Below are 17,780 nucleotides of genomic sequence, written 5' to 3' on the forward strand. Positions count from 1 at the left end.
AGTTTTGTGTCTGTATGTTTAAACAAATTAACACCCGTTTCGGAGCAATACCTTAAGCCAGTGGTTCCCAACCTTTTATAACTTGTGTTTCTGTGGCCCCCCTGAAATTTCCTCCTGAAACCAGCTATTTGTGGCAGGTTAGTAACTTGTACAGAAGAAGTTTACTGAATAAACTTCCAATGATTTAAATAAATTTAAAATGAACACAACAGATCACCAAGCCCAGAGAAATTCCATCCCAGAGACCGTCAGCGGATCAATCAGGAAGCAGGCAGAGAGCATTCAGACTAGAGCTGTGCAGGATAGATTTATTATTATTATTTTTATTATTTTTACCTATTTAGGTTTGGTTACAAATACACATACACGTGACCCTATTGATTGTAACTATAGCAATGTTGGAAACCACAACATGTGCACCATGCTCGACTGCACAAAACACTTTCACAATGGTAGAAACAGGCATCTGTGTGCGGCGATTCATCACTTGCTGCTTCCCGAGTGAAAGGGTGTTAATGCGTCATTGCTTCTGTGAGTTCGATAAATACCAATATATTTGCCTTTTAAAATTAAAGTTTTTACAAAGTCCTGTATCCATTTCATTGGACTACCGTGGATTATTTTCAGCAATCTTTTAAGTGGGTTTTAATCTTATCGCCTGCACCAGCTTACTTTATCGTTGACATATATTCAGCAAAAAATAAAGTTAATTTGGAAAGTTGGAATTAAACCAACTGTATAGTGAACGCATAGTAACAATTGTTTGATTATTTCTCATCTCCTAAACATCATAATACATTAATAATAATGTATGATCAGACATTTTTACATATATTAAAAATGTTATTTTTAACAATAACAGCTGGCAGCCCCCCTGCAACAACACCACAGGGCCGCCGCCCACAGGTTGAAAACCACTGCCTTAGGCCAATTTTCCATTGCCAGCAATACCATTCCATTGCCTAAAGAGGTAGTTTACGCAAAAATCCTTATTTGCTGTTCATCTACTTACCCACTAATGCATCAGTCTTTACAGAAGAGTTTACAGCATTTTTATGCCTTTATTGATTAGGCTAGTAGAAACCAGATTGAAGTGGAAAGGGAGAACCAAATTGTCAAAAAACCTAGAGTCGGATGTGCAATAGATTTCCAGTATTTCAGCACTTAAATATTGTACCTGGCCAACCACAGAGAGAAACTGATAGCCAGGCAACAAAAAAAGTGACCAACTCTGAGTGAGGAAATAACTAGACACATTTAACCATGGGAATCATCGCTTTACACTAAAGAAATGCTGGGTTCCACACATATGATTAGTGTTGGGACAACATAAAGGAATTAAGTTAACTTATTAGTTTTTACAAATCGAAGTGGTTTGAACATAAAACATTTAAGTTCTCCACCAAAAAAAAACAAGGAAATGTGTTGTTTCAGCTCAATTTAAATAAGTTGTTTAAACAAACAGCAAATGTAATTTTTTTTGAGTGTAGATTTCAGAAACATCCACTAAAAATGCATTACTGGGAATATAACACCACAATTTTGACCATTTCCATGATAAGCCACAGATTCCATCAACAGTTTGTCCTTTAAATTGCAATGTTTCCCTAGGGTATGGGTGTTTGAGGATGGCTCAAGTGTTGTTTGAATTGGATGTGTCACTGTGAACTACCATTGTGAGGGAAATCTCCAAAGGCAATTCTTCTCTCGAGGGTCTTCGACAGTGGCTTGATTCCAGAATGCCTCTAGAAAACAAAGCACATGTTGGCGATAGCACTCTCCATAAAATGCATGGTGTGTTTTGAGATTTGCAGTACCTGAATGGGTGAGACGGCAGCAGCGGGAGCTGTTCGGACTGGTATACCACTCAGGGGGCTTCTGGGAGATGTGTGTATCTGTACTGAGCTGCCGGATCCATCTAGAGAAATGCATTTGGACAGTTTGAATTGTAAATCTTTGCTTCAGACATAAATCTGAAGATGCAGCATTATGATGTAATTATGTTTTAACGCTCATGTAATTCCAAACCTGTATGAATTTAGAACACAAGATATTGTGTGAACTTTACTTTTGGTGACTTCTGGTCAAAATAATATGTATTTTTGTAACAACATTCATTTTGGGGTGAATTATCCCTTTAAGGACAATGGCACAAGGCGTGGGACAAAATGCAACAATCAAGACTATAAGGCATAATGACTTTTTTAACCATCCAATTAGCTTTTGTTGACTCATTTCTCTAAAATGCCCTGCAAAGATTCAAGAAATAATCTACAATGGAAATTGCCACTCAAACTGCTATGGTCAGACTGAGATTATCAGCTTTTTTTAAAAAACAAACACTGGCATACAGCTATTTAAACATAATTGAGAAACTGTGTTGTTTCAGTTTAACTGAGATACTATTATGGCCATTTTTAGACCCTTTGATTGTTTGTCTAGTTCCCAAAACTGCACTTCACATTACATTTCTTCTTTATGCAGTTTGCAATATTTTTAAGGGTAACAAGATGTGCCCCTGGACCACAAAACCAGTCTAATTTTGAACGGGCATATTTTTGGTAATAACCAAAAATTCATTGTATGAGGCAAAATTATAGATTTTCATTTAATGACAAAAATCATTAGAAGATTAAAGTAGATCATTAGATAATGGAGTCATTAGAATATTAAGTAAAATAAAGGTCATATTTTTGGCAATAACCAAAAATACAACGTATGAGTCAAACCTATAGATCAGGGTTTATACAGGAAACACAGAATGAAATTCAATACGAGACCACTTTTAAGACTGTTTCCATACATTTTAAGGCCTTATTGCCACTTTAGGTTTCAACTGGAAACATTGATTGGCAACATTTTAACTTAATGTATATTTATCAAACACAAATTGTAAGAAAGCACAACTTGTGAAGAAAGTGACTAAGAAAGTCACTTGTGATAACCCCTTTTTAATAATTCAGACAACTATATATTACATAATTAAAAATTATACAAGATTTAATAACTTGTAAAATAGGATTTATAATATTTTTAATTGATTTATCAACTTTTAATACTTTTTAAAACCCTGCGGACATTCTGTAGATTTTCATTTGATGCCAAAAATCATTGTAATAATAAGTAAAGATGATCTTCCATGATCTTCCATATATCAAAAACGTATGTATAATGTATATTTTATATTTTATTTTATTTACAATTTACGAAAAAATTAAAAGGCAAAAAAGAAAAATCTTCATTGTATTTTACGCTGTGTCCTGCTTCTGGTATCTATTCTGCATGTCCTCACTGTAAATGGGTGTAAATGTGCACAGACTTGTTGATTTTCGTATTTTTCTGACTTTATCTGACTTTTATTTTAAGTAGTTTACAGTGCTCAATATATACAAGTACACCCCTCACAAATCTCTTATTTAAGTAAATATTTTCTATAGGGTGCTACACAATTTTATATTTGTGCATTTACATTAGTCAGTGCTGAAGCCAAATCTGGATCCTATCTAACAAAACCTACGATAACGGTCCGAAATGAATACACTCAAATTTATATGTTTTATATATAAAAAATATTAATTTAATTGTATTATCTTTCTATTTATAAAGATGTTCGGTGACTAAAACATTATTTTAATAAATTTATCGGTTTAATAAATCTGTTTGGTTCAAATGCACCAAAATATATGACCAATATTTGCTGAGCAATTTATAATAATATTCAAAATGGGGTATATATATGCTGAGCACTGTGGCCTCAGTGGATGCTCTTTGGGGCTGAAAAGAAAATGTGATATTTATATAGTCCAGTAAACTCTTTCATTTCAAAAGCATCACTGATTAAGATAAAGAAAAGTTTCATAACGGGGCTGTGTGATATGGGCTAAAGAAACCGATCACAATTTTCTTGAACAATATTGCGATTTTGATTTTAATCACGATTTTGTCACATACAGATGTTTCACAGTAAAATATACAATACCTTGAAAGATATCAATATCCGATACCATTTTCGATACCAAAAGATGTTTTTATGGTTGTTTTACAGCAGCTGATTGTTGTAGAGTCTTGTTACATGTTTATATTGTAATGCTATAACTAGTTCTGGGTAGTGTTGTCACGATACAGGAATTTCCAACTTCGATACAATACCTTAAAAAAATATCGATAATTGATACCATTTTCGATACCACAAGGAATAAATATCTCAACATTAAAAGTATATAAATAAAGTCAAAAGAAAAAATAACTAAACCATGCTATGTTTTTGCATTTTCAAGTAAAAATGCATGCATGCAGAAGGTGATAAATAACTAGTAAAAACTACATTTGTGCAATCCTACACTGTAAAAAAAATCCAACTTACAAATTAACTCGGTTTATGAATTTACTCAAATTTACTCAATTTAACTGCACGTTTAGAACTGTTTGTTCAATGAAAGTTAAAAAATTCAGTTGAGGAAACTTAGAATTTTGATTTCTTCATCAAAATTTACTCCTATAAAAAATAAAAAGTTGAGTTAACTTAAAATTTTAACGCAACCGGCTGCAAAGAAATTTTGATTTTATTAAGCTTCAGTGGTTGAAGTTGTGCCAAATTATTCGGTAAAGTATACTTGACTTAAATCAGCCTTTTCAGTCAACTTTAAAAAATATTTATTTGGCACAACTTCAATTGCTTTAAAAATTTTAAGTTAACCCAACTTGGTAACACTTTATAATAACTACACACTATGAAGCATTTATTAAGCCTTAGCAAATTGTAAATTCATTATCTGTTAAGCATTAACTCTACATTATAAACGTTAGTAAGCGGTTTATAACTGCAGATACAAATGCTTTATTCTTGACTTTACAATGTGCTTAATAATTGTACTTTCATACTTTGTTAATGATTTATTTTTCAGGACTAAATTAAGGATTGCATTATTTACAAACCAGTTATTTAAGAATAGTTTGTTGTTTTTTAAGATCATCCAGAATGAGTTAGTAAATAATTAATAAACTATTAAAATTAACATTTATATATTTTATTATTCAGGCATATACTAATAGTTAATTTGCATGTTAATAAATGCTTTATTAACTCAACTTTATGCAGTTTTGTGACCTAAAGTGAGGACTAATTATGCTTTATAAATCCCTTATAAATGACAAATAAAGGCTCAGTTATATTCTAAACAGGAAAAAAGAAAACAAACGACTTTATTAATTTCTATTCATCTGAATATTCACAAATGAAACAGTCAAATAAAAATAAATCTTTGTAACCTTATCTAAAGCAAAATTACTGTACAGTTTAAACATCGCATCCTTTTATATTGTCAAATTGTTATATTGTTGTTGTTGTTTTATCCAATTTTGTCGTATTTTAACACTCCTGTTATTCAGCAATGTTTAAACTTTACAGTAATTTTACATTTTAGACAAGATTTCAAAGATGTATTGTTCATTTGATACTGAGCCTTTAATTGTCATTTATAAGGGATTTATAAAGCATAAATAGTCCTCACTTTAGGTCACAAAACTGCATGAAGTTGAGTTAATAAAGCATTTATTAACATACATAGTAACCATAACTATACGCCTGAATGATAAGATATTTAAGTTAATTTCAATAGTTTATTAATCATTTACTAACTCATTCTGAAAAACCTCCAACTACTCTTAAATACAAATGGTTTGTAAATAATGCAATACTTAATTTAGTAATGAAAAATCAACCGGTCACAAAGTATGAAAGTACAATTATTAAGCACATTGTAAATGTCCTTATAAGTCAAGAATACAGCATTGGTAGCTGCAGTTATAAACTACTTACTAACATTTATTCATCAGAATCAGTAGAAAGAGCTTTATTGCCAGGTATGTTCACACATACGAGGAATTTGTTTACGTGACAGAGCTTCTACAGTGCAACAGGATAACAGAGACAGGACAAAAAAACAGATAATAAATATATATATAAAAAAAAAAAAAAGAAATTAGTAAGTAAGTAGTGAATGCAAATATACAAATTGACAAGTGTGTGTACAAGTATATTACTATATACAACGTTATATGTGCAGCTGTTATGTGCAAATTGGCATGTAAAGTGTGTTGTTAAATAAGTCTATATGTGTATAGCAAGTAGTGATGTTGGTTCCACAATTATTATCATCAAGTGTTCATGAGATGGATTGCCTGAGGGAAGAAACTGTTTCTGTGTCGGGCTGTTCTGGTGTGCAGTGCTCTGTATAGCGTCGACCAGAAGGTAAAAGTTCAAAGAGGCAGTGTGCTGGGTGTGAGGGGTCCAGAGTGATTTTGGCAGCTTTTTTGCTCGCTCTGGATAAGTACAGTTCTTGGAGAGTAGGAACGGTTGTACCAGTGAGTCGCTCAGCAGTCCGAACTATTTGACGTAGTCTTTGGAGATCGTATTTAGTAGTCTTCCTAAGCTAAATTTTAAGCTAACTCATGTAGAGTTAATGCTTAACAAATAATGAATTCACTAGATTTTAAGGCTTAATAAATGATTCATAGTGTGTAGTTATTATAAAGTGTTCCACTCAACTTTTTATTTTTTACAGTGGTAAATGCTCAAATGAATGAAATCAAAATTCAAAGTTTCCTCAACTGATTTTTTTTACTTTCATTGAACAAACAGCACTAAACTAAACATCCAAATTTTAAGTTAACTCAACTTTCTATATTTTACAGTGTATAAGGACTCTTAAAACTCCACTGTATTCTGCAGATCATAAAAATCAAAGGCAGTGCTGAAGGTTATTAATGAGTCGCATTGTCTTCTAGTTCTCTCCATTTCTAACATGTTTTCTGTAATTAATGAGCAGAAGTATCGCTCCAACACAAAGACATGTGGCAGTGTTTTGAGAGCTCTGGTTGCTGTAATGAGAGCCAGACTTTTCTGCTGCTGTGTTACAGAGCGATTATGATGGCAGACAGGAGATGTTAACTGCATAACATTATATCGTTAGCTCAGAATAAAGAACGCCTTCTGTTAGCATCTGTTTGGCCTAGATAATGCCGTGATCTAACACTTAATCGCCCCTAAATATTTTCTAAGCAATACTCATTACATAGACATTTTACTCATTAATGGAAAACTGCATGGTCAAAGGCTAAGAGAGGGAGAAAACTAATGTGAGAATGAAGGTTGTGTCCTCACTCGGCATTGCTGTGTCAAATGATTTGATGAGAGATTTGACTGTGGCTTCAGGCTCAGAGGACGCACTGCTTCCCCTGCCATTGCCGTTGGTAAGGAAACCCACAGGTGCATTCTGGGAAATGGTCATTCGACTCCAGTGTGGACTGCCGTCTGAGTCAGAGAGACTGGCATCTTCACTCCACGATCTGTCAATTACAAAACACACACACACAGATATAGAGACAGGCCATGAACATGATTGTGTATTACTGTTTTTCATTTAGTTTTAAGTGTTATCAGGCATTTAATTGATACTGATGCCTTGATTAATAATAATTAAATATTACATAGAAAAACATGAGATGTAATAATAGGTGCTGTAGTAACACTACTATGAATAATGTTATAGTAGTGGTTGTTTAAAATTCAGTAATGTTTTGAGAACATCTCACTCAGTTAATTAAAAGAAAAAAAAAGAATTTAATTTGAATTAATTTAATTAATAAATAATAATAATAATAATAATAACAGTAATGAAATTAGCTTTTTTGCGCATTGCTAATGTTTTTTACATTTCTTATCAGGCATTTTTTTATTTTTGATAAGTCACTTGTAACAATATTGTTCATATATAATTTGTAATGTGAAAATTAAAGGCAGGACAGAGACTTCTGATGCATTCTGATAGGTAATTGTAGTAAATGTGTTTGTTTTTACAAGTAATAATGCCACCATATAAATATATACATCTTATTGACACCAATAGTTAATAACTACATATTATATTAAAAGAAATTAGATGCACTGTAGTAATAATAGTAGCTACTATTAATAATACTTATATAAATGATAGCAATGGTTGCTTAATATTACAATTGTGTATTGTTTGAATAACATCTTAATTATTTAAAAGAAAAATAAGAGTTGATTTTTTGTTTAAGCATATCGTGTGTTTTTTGTCGATTGCCAACTTTTTAAAATCACAATTGAGCAGATTTCACTTTTATCTGTTATTATTCTTGATAACTCAAAATTTACAAAAAATACTAAAAATCTATTTATTTCATTTAAAATATAAAAACTTTGCACTTTTCATTCTGATAATAAGAAATTGTACTAAATGATTTTGTCAGGAAAATAATGCTACAAAATAAAATTATTCTAAAACTGAAAGTGTTCAAAAATAATACATTTTCATAAATACATTACAAAAATATGAAGATATTTTGTAGCAATGCACTTCTTGTAACACAACACAAGATATGTTGTATATGTGCAGTATTACATAATAGCCACAAATGATTCACTGCAACTATACGCAACCTTATTCTTACGCATAACACCAGAGTAACTACAGTAAAACCCAACAGTCAACTTTATCAAATGAAATGAGTGTAGTTAACTCAAAATTGACAAAGTTAATTCTACTCATTTGAAAAAAGGTTTTGAACTCGGTGTTGAAGGTAATGAGTTAATTAAATACCTCATTACTTCAACTTAAATGGAGTTCACATATATTATTAAATAAGTTCACAGTACTCATATAGATTAGTTTCTTAACTCAAATGGTATGTTGTAATCAGTTTCCTCAAACGGTTTGAGTTGCCTTAACTTATTGAGTTTTACAGTACTCAGTTGGTTTGAGTTCTCTTCATTACATTGAAAAAAATGATGTCTGCAAAACTGTTGCAAACTATTTCATTGGGTTGAATTCAAACAAACAAATTAAACTGAGTAATGTTCAACTTAATTCGTTTGTTTAAATTCAGCCCAAATAAATAGTTTACAACCCCCTTAACTTAAAAAAAAAATCAGTAAATCCAAGGAATCATCTTTGAATCATTTGTTTCAGTGTACTTGGGTTTTACTGTGCTCAAATTGCTTCGTTTACTCAAATGGATTAAGTTCACAGTACTCATTAGGATTATTTTTGAACTTAAATGATTTGTTGCAATCGGCTTCCTCAAATGGTTTGAGTTCCATTAACTTTTGGATTTTACAGTGTATAAATTAACATTACTCAGTACTTAAAAGTAAAGTTACACAATTACAAAGACATCACAGAAGAAAGTGTCACCATCTGTTTTTTTCTGTGGATATTGGCATGTAAAGAGAATCAGACAAGTACAACAGACTAACAAAGGACGAACTGATGTCTAATGCTTATGAATACACAATATTAGTGGCATTCTTGTTAACAATTTACCAGAACTCTAATAATACATTCCTGAATGAAGAGTTCAAACACAAGAGCAAAAGATAGCATTTCTCATTTAATCAATACTATTTATTGCACATTCATCCCTGTAAAGCTGCTTCGACAAAAATTGCACATCGCAAAAAATATTTTGACTATTTTTTTGACAAAGTGTTATTGTATATAAATGAAAATGACTGACAGATGAATATTGTTACTGTATAGTACAGGCAGGGATTCTACAGGTTTCATCAAGTCAAATGTAAGGCTTTTTAAGACCTGTTTAAGAACATTATGAATTAAATTTCAGACTTACACAAGGCTAAACGCTAAATATATTTTAAACATTAAAAACAAATGTTATTGTAAGAAAGATAATTAAAGCATATGTTTATAAATAAAAATATAAATAGAGTTGGTAAATAGAGTTAATATATTAAAGTTCATAAATAAACTTTTGTTAAAACTTAGATTCAGATAGAATGAAAGTGATTGGATGGGTTTTGGCCCGATTGGGTAACTTTATGGACATAGAAAAATTCGGACCTGTTTTAAATCATTTAAGACCTACAACACAATATTTCAGTGAATATTTCAGTGAAGACTTTGAGACCCCGCAGACACCCTGACATTCATACACATTTTACTACAAAAATTTCAAGACTTTTTCAGGTACGTTTTTATGACCTAATGTTTCATGTAATGTCTACGTATATTAGGTACATAAGAAAAAAGGCATGATCAATTTTATTACAGCATATCAACAAATATGTGACAATCTGTGTAGTTAATATTTTCATACCTGTAAAATAGTTTTTAGACAGTATCTTGCTGACTGTGTGAAAATTGTAAAAATATCGACTTGTGTTTTCAATAATAGTGCAAATTAGCCTTTAGCACCCACCCACAGTATCTTACCTCTGTAGTTAGACATTTTTTCTGGACACGACACAATGTTTCTCGAATGCGAGTGAAAGAGAGACGAAGCTGGTTGCTTTTTACCCCATGCAGAGAACGTCACGTCAAGGGATGGGACAGCACAATTGTGTTTCAAATTTACCCAATATTATCATCTCAAATATTTTCAAGAACACAGATATTTGTTAAACATATTTCTATGACTTTTGAGTTTATTTGTTTTCCAAAACTTTTTAAGGCCTGGAAAATGCCTTGTCAAAATTCCAGATGAAGAGTTCAGATGCAAAAACCTCTATGTGCCGTCTGAAATTTCCATTGAAAATTAACATTTTCTCAGCCTCCTTTGTTTATGTTGAGTTATTTCTCTTCAAAGACCATAAAAGGGGATTATTCTTTGCCATAAAAGTGATATTACTGATTCTAGATTCAGGAGATAAAAATTATAAAAATGCTCATTTTAGAAGACATTTTCAGACGCATTAAGAGGTTTTTGTATCTAAACTCTTCATATATAGAAAGACTTTATCCTCACATCACATATACAGTACGCTGAAAAAAATATTTTAGCAAAATTGTGGCAAACAATTGATATGGGCTCAATTTAAACAAACAAATTGGATTTAGTAATGTTCAACTTAGTTTAAATTCAGCCCAAATAAATTGTTTGCAACCCCTTACCTTAAAAAAAGTAGTAACTTCAATGAGCCATTTTTTTCAGTGTATAGGCTGTATATGAATGTGAATACTGATACATGAGCCAGAAATTTCCTCTCGTAAATAAACGGCTCAATATGCAAAATATCAGCAACAACTCAGAAAGTTCTGATGTTTCTCTGCATATAGTCAATCTGTCCATTTCATGACTCCTCTCTGGATGCACAGAAACATGGGAAAATGAGAAATGATAAAACCCCAGAGACGTTAACGTGCTGGAATGATCTGATTTATTGACCTCAAAAGAACAGAAATACATGGATGGCAGTTTTAAACATACATTAAAACCCCATGCGGAAAAGATAAACATTTAGCGCATCTCTCAAGAGATCACACGTCATTGAAGTCACATGATAACTTATATCACACACATTCACTGAATCGCATCATTTCAAGGCAGAAGAGGAATCGTATTTTGGCATGACAGTCCTGAACCATGTGATATTGTTTCCGATGAACTGCATTTAGATGAATATCAAGACATACAACCTGAGATTTGACAAAACGGCAGCTGATTTTGAGTCTTTTTTTGCATCTGTAACTTCATTGCGATTCACAGCGTGAGAAACTTTTCAACTGAAATTGGCCACAGATCATTAAACAATGCAAATAGGAGTGTGGAGTGAAGCAGAAAGCGCCATGCAATGAGGAACACAAACAGAATTGCTTTTGCTAAGCTGTTTACTCTGAACGTGAGGTAACACACGTCTCTCAAAAGCTCCACTGATTATCAATACTACTACTAGTGATGTAACAAGGCCGAGACAACAACCACTTTAACCCACAGCAAAGGTAATCGACAATGTATCAAGTAATTTTCATTGGCTAGTGCTTGTATAATTCAAACGATTTTTTAAAAGCAACTGAGTTTTAAGGACAAGCATCTATTTGCTTTGAAAGACTATAAGAAGCTTGATATATTTAGAGTGTCGATAGCAATTGTTTGTCTGCCATCTAGTGTTGGAAGGGAGCACAAGGATGCAATTTTCACCATTTAAAAAGAGGATTGTAAAAAAATTCCCTATGTAACTTAAATAGACTTCTGAAGTGTAAACAGAGAAAATATGAAAGAAATAACCTGGAATGGAGGCAATTTGATGGTTTACCCTGTTTAACCCTCATAACGCATTTAAATCTGTATACATTTTTCATATTCTATATCATATCTGTTGACTAGTTCTTATAGAGTAAAATAGGAGTGAATCGGAGTCTTGAATGTTATGTTGTCTTTACCATGTTAGTAGTATACCATGCTCTCAGCACAATTATATTCATTTTTAGACAACACAATGCCAATGTTTTAACTTTAGAAGAGTTAAGAAACCTATATTTGGTAAAATACGCCTGATTTTTAATCACACCAAATAAAAAATCTGCTTAAAATTCTTTAAATAACAATATTTATAGTTAGGAACAAATGTTACAAAGGTGGCATGGTGGCTCAGCTTTTAGCACTGTCACCTTACAGCAAGAAGGTGCTGGTTCGAGGCTAGTTGGCATTTCTGTGTGGAGTTTGCATGTTCACCCTGTGTTCTCTTCAGTTTCCCTCACATTTTTAGCAACTAAAATTGGCCATAGTGTATGTGTGTGAATGGAGTCTATTGGTGTTGCCCAGTACTGGGTTGTGGCTGGAAAGGAATCTGCTGCATAAAACGTATGCTGGATAAGTTGGCGATTCATTCCGCTGTGGTGACCCCAGATAAAAAGGGACTAAGCTGAATAAATGAATGAAGAAATGTTACTAAAACTTTAGAATAAAACATTTTACTTAATCCCATAGCTAATAAATCCATTAAATGTAGAGAAATAATATAAATAAATATATATATATATATATATATATATATATATATATATATATATATATATATATATATATATATATATATATATATATATATAGTATAATTTATAGCAAATAATTTATAGCATATAATAAGAATATTTATTCATTCATTCATTTTCTTTTCAGCTTAGTCCCTTTATTAATCCGGAGTGGCCACAGCGGAATGAGCCGGCAACTTATCCACCACATGTTTTTCGCAGCGGATGCCCTTCCAGCTGCAACCCATCTCTGGAAAATAATAAGAATATATAATGTGAAACGTCTTTTTAAAAACTTTTATTACTTATGACTGTTTAAAAACATTTACATTTGTCTTAAAGCAGAAATATTACTCTGAGAGGTAAAAAAAAAAACAAAAACAAATGTTTCACAAACACTCACTATCACAGAAATGTAATATTTTCATGTGTATCAGTAAAATTCAGTCCCAAAACTGTGAGATATGGGTATAATATTTTCAGAAATATTTTTTCCCTTCATAATTTTTCTTTTTTTTTGTGGATGCTAAAGGTTATTCAATAAACCACCAATGCCAATACAGAACATTTATTTTTGAGTGTATATTTTACTGAAGTATTTTGACACTAATATAATTTCATTGATTAATTTAACAAAAAGCATTTTGGACAGCGTAATACATAAACCCGAATGACCCAAGCACAAATGTGTAACAATTATAAAGTTATATCTCATAATTCTAAAACACATCATGTAGAATTTAAAGGGCACCTATTTGACCCCCTTTTTCAATATTCAAGATAAGACGTTTGTGTCTCCAGAATGTGTCTGGAAAATTTCAGCTCAAAACACCCATCAGATTATTTATTAAACCTTTCAGAATATTAGAATTTCTGCTCTGAACACAATGCAGCTTTTGTAGTTTTTGTGGCCTGTGCCTTTAATGCTAGTTCTCCCGCCCACTGTTCCCCCGCCCATGTCAGAGTGTGCCTCAATCGCCGCTTCAGCTGAGTCAGATAAACAGCAGAGTGACAGACATGAAGGAAGCAGATCTCACATAACGTTTGTGAGAAATACTACAGTATAAACTTTCCCAATGATTAATTGTTGTGGAGCTAATTCTGCTACGATGAGTCACAAATAACGTTGTTACAAAGTTCACACACACAGACACACATACACAGTGTGCACGTTTAACTTTGCACTGATTTGGCACAGAAAATGTGATAGGAAACAAGTTAATATCCACTATTGTTTGGATATCTGTTATGTTAATGTACAAAATAAACCTGATTTAATGTCCACAAACCGAGATTGAAGCGTCTTCTTTCATAATTGCAGCTGTCTCGATAAAGTAAAGACTGTAAAATTGCTGTAATTTATTACACACATGCACTGTTTTAAAAAAATCTAAACTTGTAAAACTCATTCTTGATCACTTCTGATGATGATCACAGCGAGCTGATCAGATCTTTTAATTGCAGTAGTTTTGCGCACGTCTTATTGATATGATTATACAAGATACTACTGAGACATGTTAATACGGGGCTCAAAAGAGGATTTTCATCATAGGTGCCCTTTAAGAATTATAAAAAAATATGTAAAGTTTAGTTCATTTACTAAAAACAATACAATTTTAAAAATGTGTATGTATTTCTTTTGGCTCAAAATAGACTAATGCGTTATAAGGGCTAATTACAAAAAAAAAGTGCCTCAATCTAATTCATGTTCTGATTGTTTTAGGCTCCGTGGCTACTGCTGAAATACAAACCATTAAGACAAAATCAAAAAGTGCTGGTCGAGTAGTAAAGGTACACAAGTGTTGGCTTTTTTCCCCCTAAGGCAGCACAATACAAAGATATTTTTGTACTTAAAAAAAAAAGTGCCCAGTTAGGGATATAATAAATTAGTGATACAAATACATCCTACATCCTTACACAATTTGTTCGCATTTTCTTCCCCCAATGTAACAGTTGACCCTGCTTACCACACAAGCAGGTCACATGATCAAACATTTCAGATAGTGCAGGTGCTGTTTGCTTTAAAACAAATATAAAAATCTCCTCTCAGCAGCTGTGGAAACGCCATGTGTTCCCGTTTTTTTCCTGTCAAAAAAATCTGCATTTGTCCTCATGAATAATACTGACAAAGATAACTCTGTACTACAATACTGCCATCGTTTTAAGTCTAAATATCTATCGCCCCTCAACTGCAGTCTTGGAGGTCTCAAACGCAGCTCCACTGGTGATTCTGAAAGAAGCAGAGAGAAAACAAAGCAGTCCAAATGAATTTTCATTAAAACACTTCATAAATTGAAGCTTATTCATTATGAACGACTCATTGAGAAGAGCAGCATCACCATTAAATCGAGCGTCTTTTATAAAACTAATATTTTCATCATGGCAGCATCAACCTTCATGCATTTCTCTGAAAATCAATAAAACATCTAATATGTTTCATTAGCAGATTTTATATCAGATCTGATGATTAAAGGAAGAAAATCTTCAAACATTCCCAGCAAACATTTTTTTTTTTTTTTTTTTGCTCAATATTTTTATGCAGAAATCAAAGCAAACAGCAGATGTCGCTATATACAACGTTTTTAAGGGACAAGATTGTAAGAAAAGGCAGAAGCAAAGCAGACCCAGCCCCGTTTGAATCAAATAAGCACAGCCAATTAAATAGGATTATTGGTCAAAGCTGTGGGCGGGTGGCTAAAATGCAGAGGGAAAAACAAGCAATCCTCAATGATAAATGACTCTGACCATCCATTAGCATTCATACTAGCAAGTCAGTATGAGTGCTGGGGGCTGGTGCTAGCGGTGCACTCACCTGGGTCAGAGGGAAATCCTTTAGGGGGCATCTGAGGAAAGGGGAGATCGATGCACACTGGCTGTCCCATTCAACCGAGGGGAAGAGTTTTTTTTAAAAAAGATCTAGCATATCAAATGCACTACTTTGGAAGCGCCATTTTATCTCAATATGTTTAAACCTGTACCAATTCACGCACTTACGCTCATGATCTTATTAACAAAGTGCACAGGTTTATTCACATGATAATGGGGAGAAAATGTTGATACTAATGCACAATATTCTACAAAGCTAGCACACAAAACAGAAACATGAAACCAAAACAGTAATGCCAGCCCAACACCACAGAATAAACACTATTTTACAGTAGCAAATGATACACACGTTTTTATATTGGTTTTCCTAAGAACTGTATCAAAGTATGATGGATGAGAGAATTAATAGTCAATTTATAAATATATATACAAAAAAATGCTAGTTATATTAGGTTAGCAATTACTTATCAAGTCAAGCGTTGTAAATCCAAATATATGAGTGTTTTATCATTTAAATGGTAAATATTAGGGGTGTGATGAGATGCTTACTCAACAAGAATGAGATGAGATTTTTACCCTATTTTTAAGAAATCCTTAATGATGAAATAAATGAATGGAAAATAGTCTTATTCAACTAGCAATCACAAATTGCAAGACTATTTAGGTGCTCTTTTTAATTAACTTGTAACGAATGTTATTTTACTTCAATTTAAATGAATTCTATGCATTAAAGGATAATAAATATCTACAATTAGGTCCATAAATATTTGAACATCAACACAATTCTAACATTTTTGGCTCTCTACACCACCATAATGGATTTGAAATGAAACAAACAAGTTTCATGTGCTTTAACTGCAGACTGTCAGCTTTAAATTGAGGGTATTTACATCCAAATCAGGCGAATGCTGTAGGAATTACAACCGTTTGCATATGTGCCTCCCACTTGTTAAGGGACCAAAAGTATTGGAACAATTGGCATTTAAGCTGTTCCATGGCCAGATGTGTGTCATTCCCTCATTATCCCAATTACAATGAGCAGATAAAAGGTCCAGAGTTCATCTCAAGTGTGCTATTTGCATTTGGATTTGTTGATGTCTAAATATTGCTGGACCTAACTGTATGTGCATGGATATGAACCATAATGTGTGTGGCTGCAGCCACTGCACACCCGCCCGCCCAACCGAGTGACACGCACAACTCTGAGGCATGGGTTGCCAAGTGTGTGCAAAGCACTTGATTTGCAGTTCAAATTCAATCCTGCCTCCAATCTTCAGTGCTAATTTCACCCTCATGCTCCATCAGAACATTACAACCCAGGAGACTTTTCACCATGATGAAAAATCTCGTTGCGATTTAATCTTGCAAGATCTTGTCATAAGAGATCTTGTCACACCCCTGGTAAATATATCTGTGTTACAAACAAATGTTGTATTTAGAGGTGTAAAAATCCAACAAATCTTATTTTTGTTTGTTGAAAATAGAAAAAAGCTGTTAAAAATAGAGGTGAAATTAAATCAAATATAAATATTACATAAAAATGGCAACTTAAAAAACACAGAGTTAGAAATTTTCTCTTGGCCACTAAATAAAATACAAGTAGCTCAAGTTACAGTGCAAGAAGTACTATAAACAAAAACAACATATATACAAAGAATGTGACAAAAAGCACATATGATAATTAACAATGCTAAAATGAAAATACAAAGAAAACAATAAATAAAAAGTATTTAAAAAATGGCATTTATAAATGTCCAAATGTTAAAGTCATAGTTCCATTTCTTGACAATGCACATCTGATGACGACAGCTTATGTCTAAAGCTTGCCTGAATTTGTTCATGATGATGAGATACATTATGGTGTCCTTTAAGAAACTTTATTATTATTATTATTATTATTATTATTATTTGGAGTTCAATAACAAGAAAGCTGCCTTTGTTTTTGGACACAGCCAGTGAGACTTTTTAGGATTATATCACAGTTTGCAGCTACTACAGTACACACACAAAAAAAGGAAAAGTAAGTAGATTGCAAGAAAGTGTGTAAAGGCAGAGGAGTGAGGGTGATTTGATTTGTGATTTGACTGTTCATTGGTACAGTTTACCACAGACTTTCAAAATGTCACATAGGAATTTCACACATTTGAATTGTCAAATGAC

The 17,780-nt window shown here is 32.5% G+C and overlaps 2 protein-coding genes across 2 annotated transcripts in view; one reads left to right on the forward strand and one right to left on the reverse strand.

Annotated features, from left to right (window-relative positions):
* Nucleotides 1-17,780, forward strand: part of zswim7 (zinc finger, SWIM-type containing 7) — a 220,649-nt gene that overhangs the window by 169,309 nt on the left and 33,560 nt on the right. The window lies entirely within an intron of this gene.
* Nucleotides 1-17,780, reverse strand: part of specc1 (sperm antigen with calponin homology and coiled-coil domains 1) — a 205,140-nt gene that overhangs the window by 85,164 nt on the left and 102,196 nt on the right. Inside the window, exons 8-10 of the mRNA XM_056458667.1 lie at nucleotides 7,163-7,347; nucleotides 1,818-1,918; nucleotides 1,673-1,745 (exon numbers count right to left, since the gene is read on the reverse strand). Coding sequence (XP_056314642.1) covers nucleotides 1,673-1,745; nucleotides 1,818-1,918; nucleotides 7,163-7,347 — 359 coding nt within the window. The remainder of the gene's footprint in view (nucleotides 1-1,672; nucleotides 1,746-1,817; nucleotides 1,919-7,162; nucleotides 7,348-17,780) is intronic.

Source organism: Danio aesculapii, chromosome 5, assembly GCF_903798145.1.
Source record: "Danio aesculapii chromosome 5, fDanAes4.1, whole genome shotgun sequence".
NCBI lineage: Eukaryota > Metazoa > Chordata > Actinopteri > Cypriniformes > Danionidae > Danio > Danio aesculapii.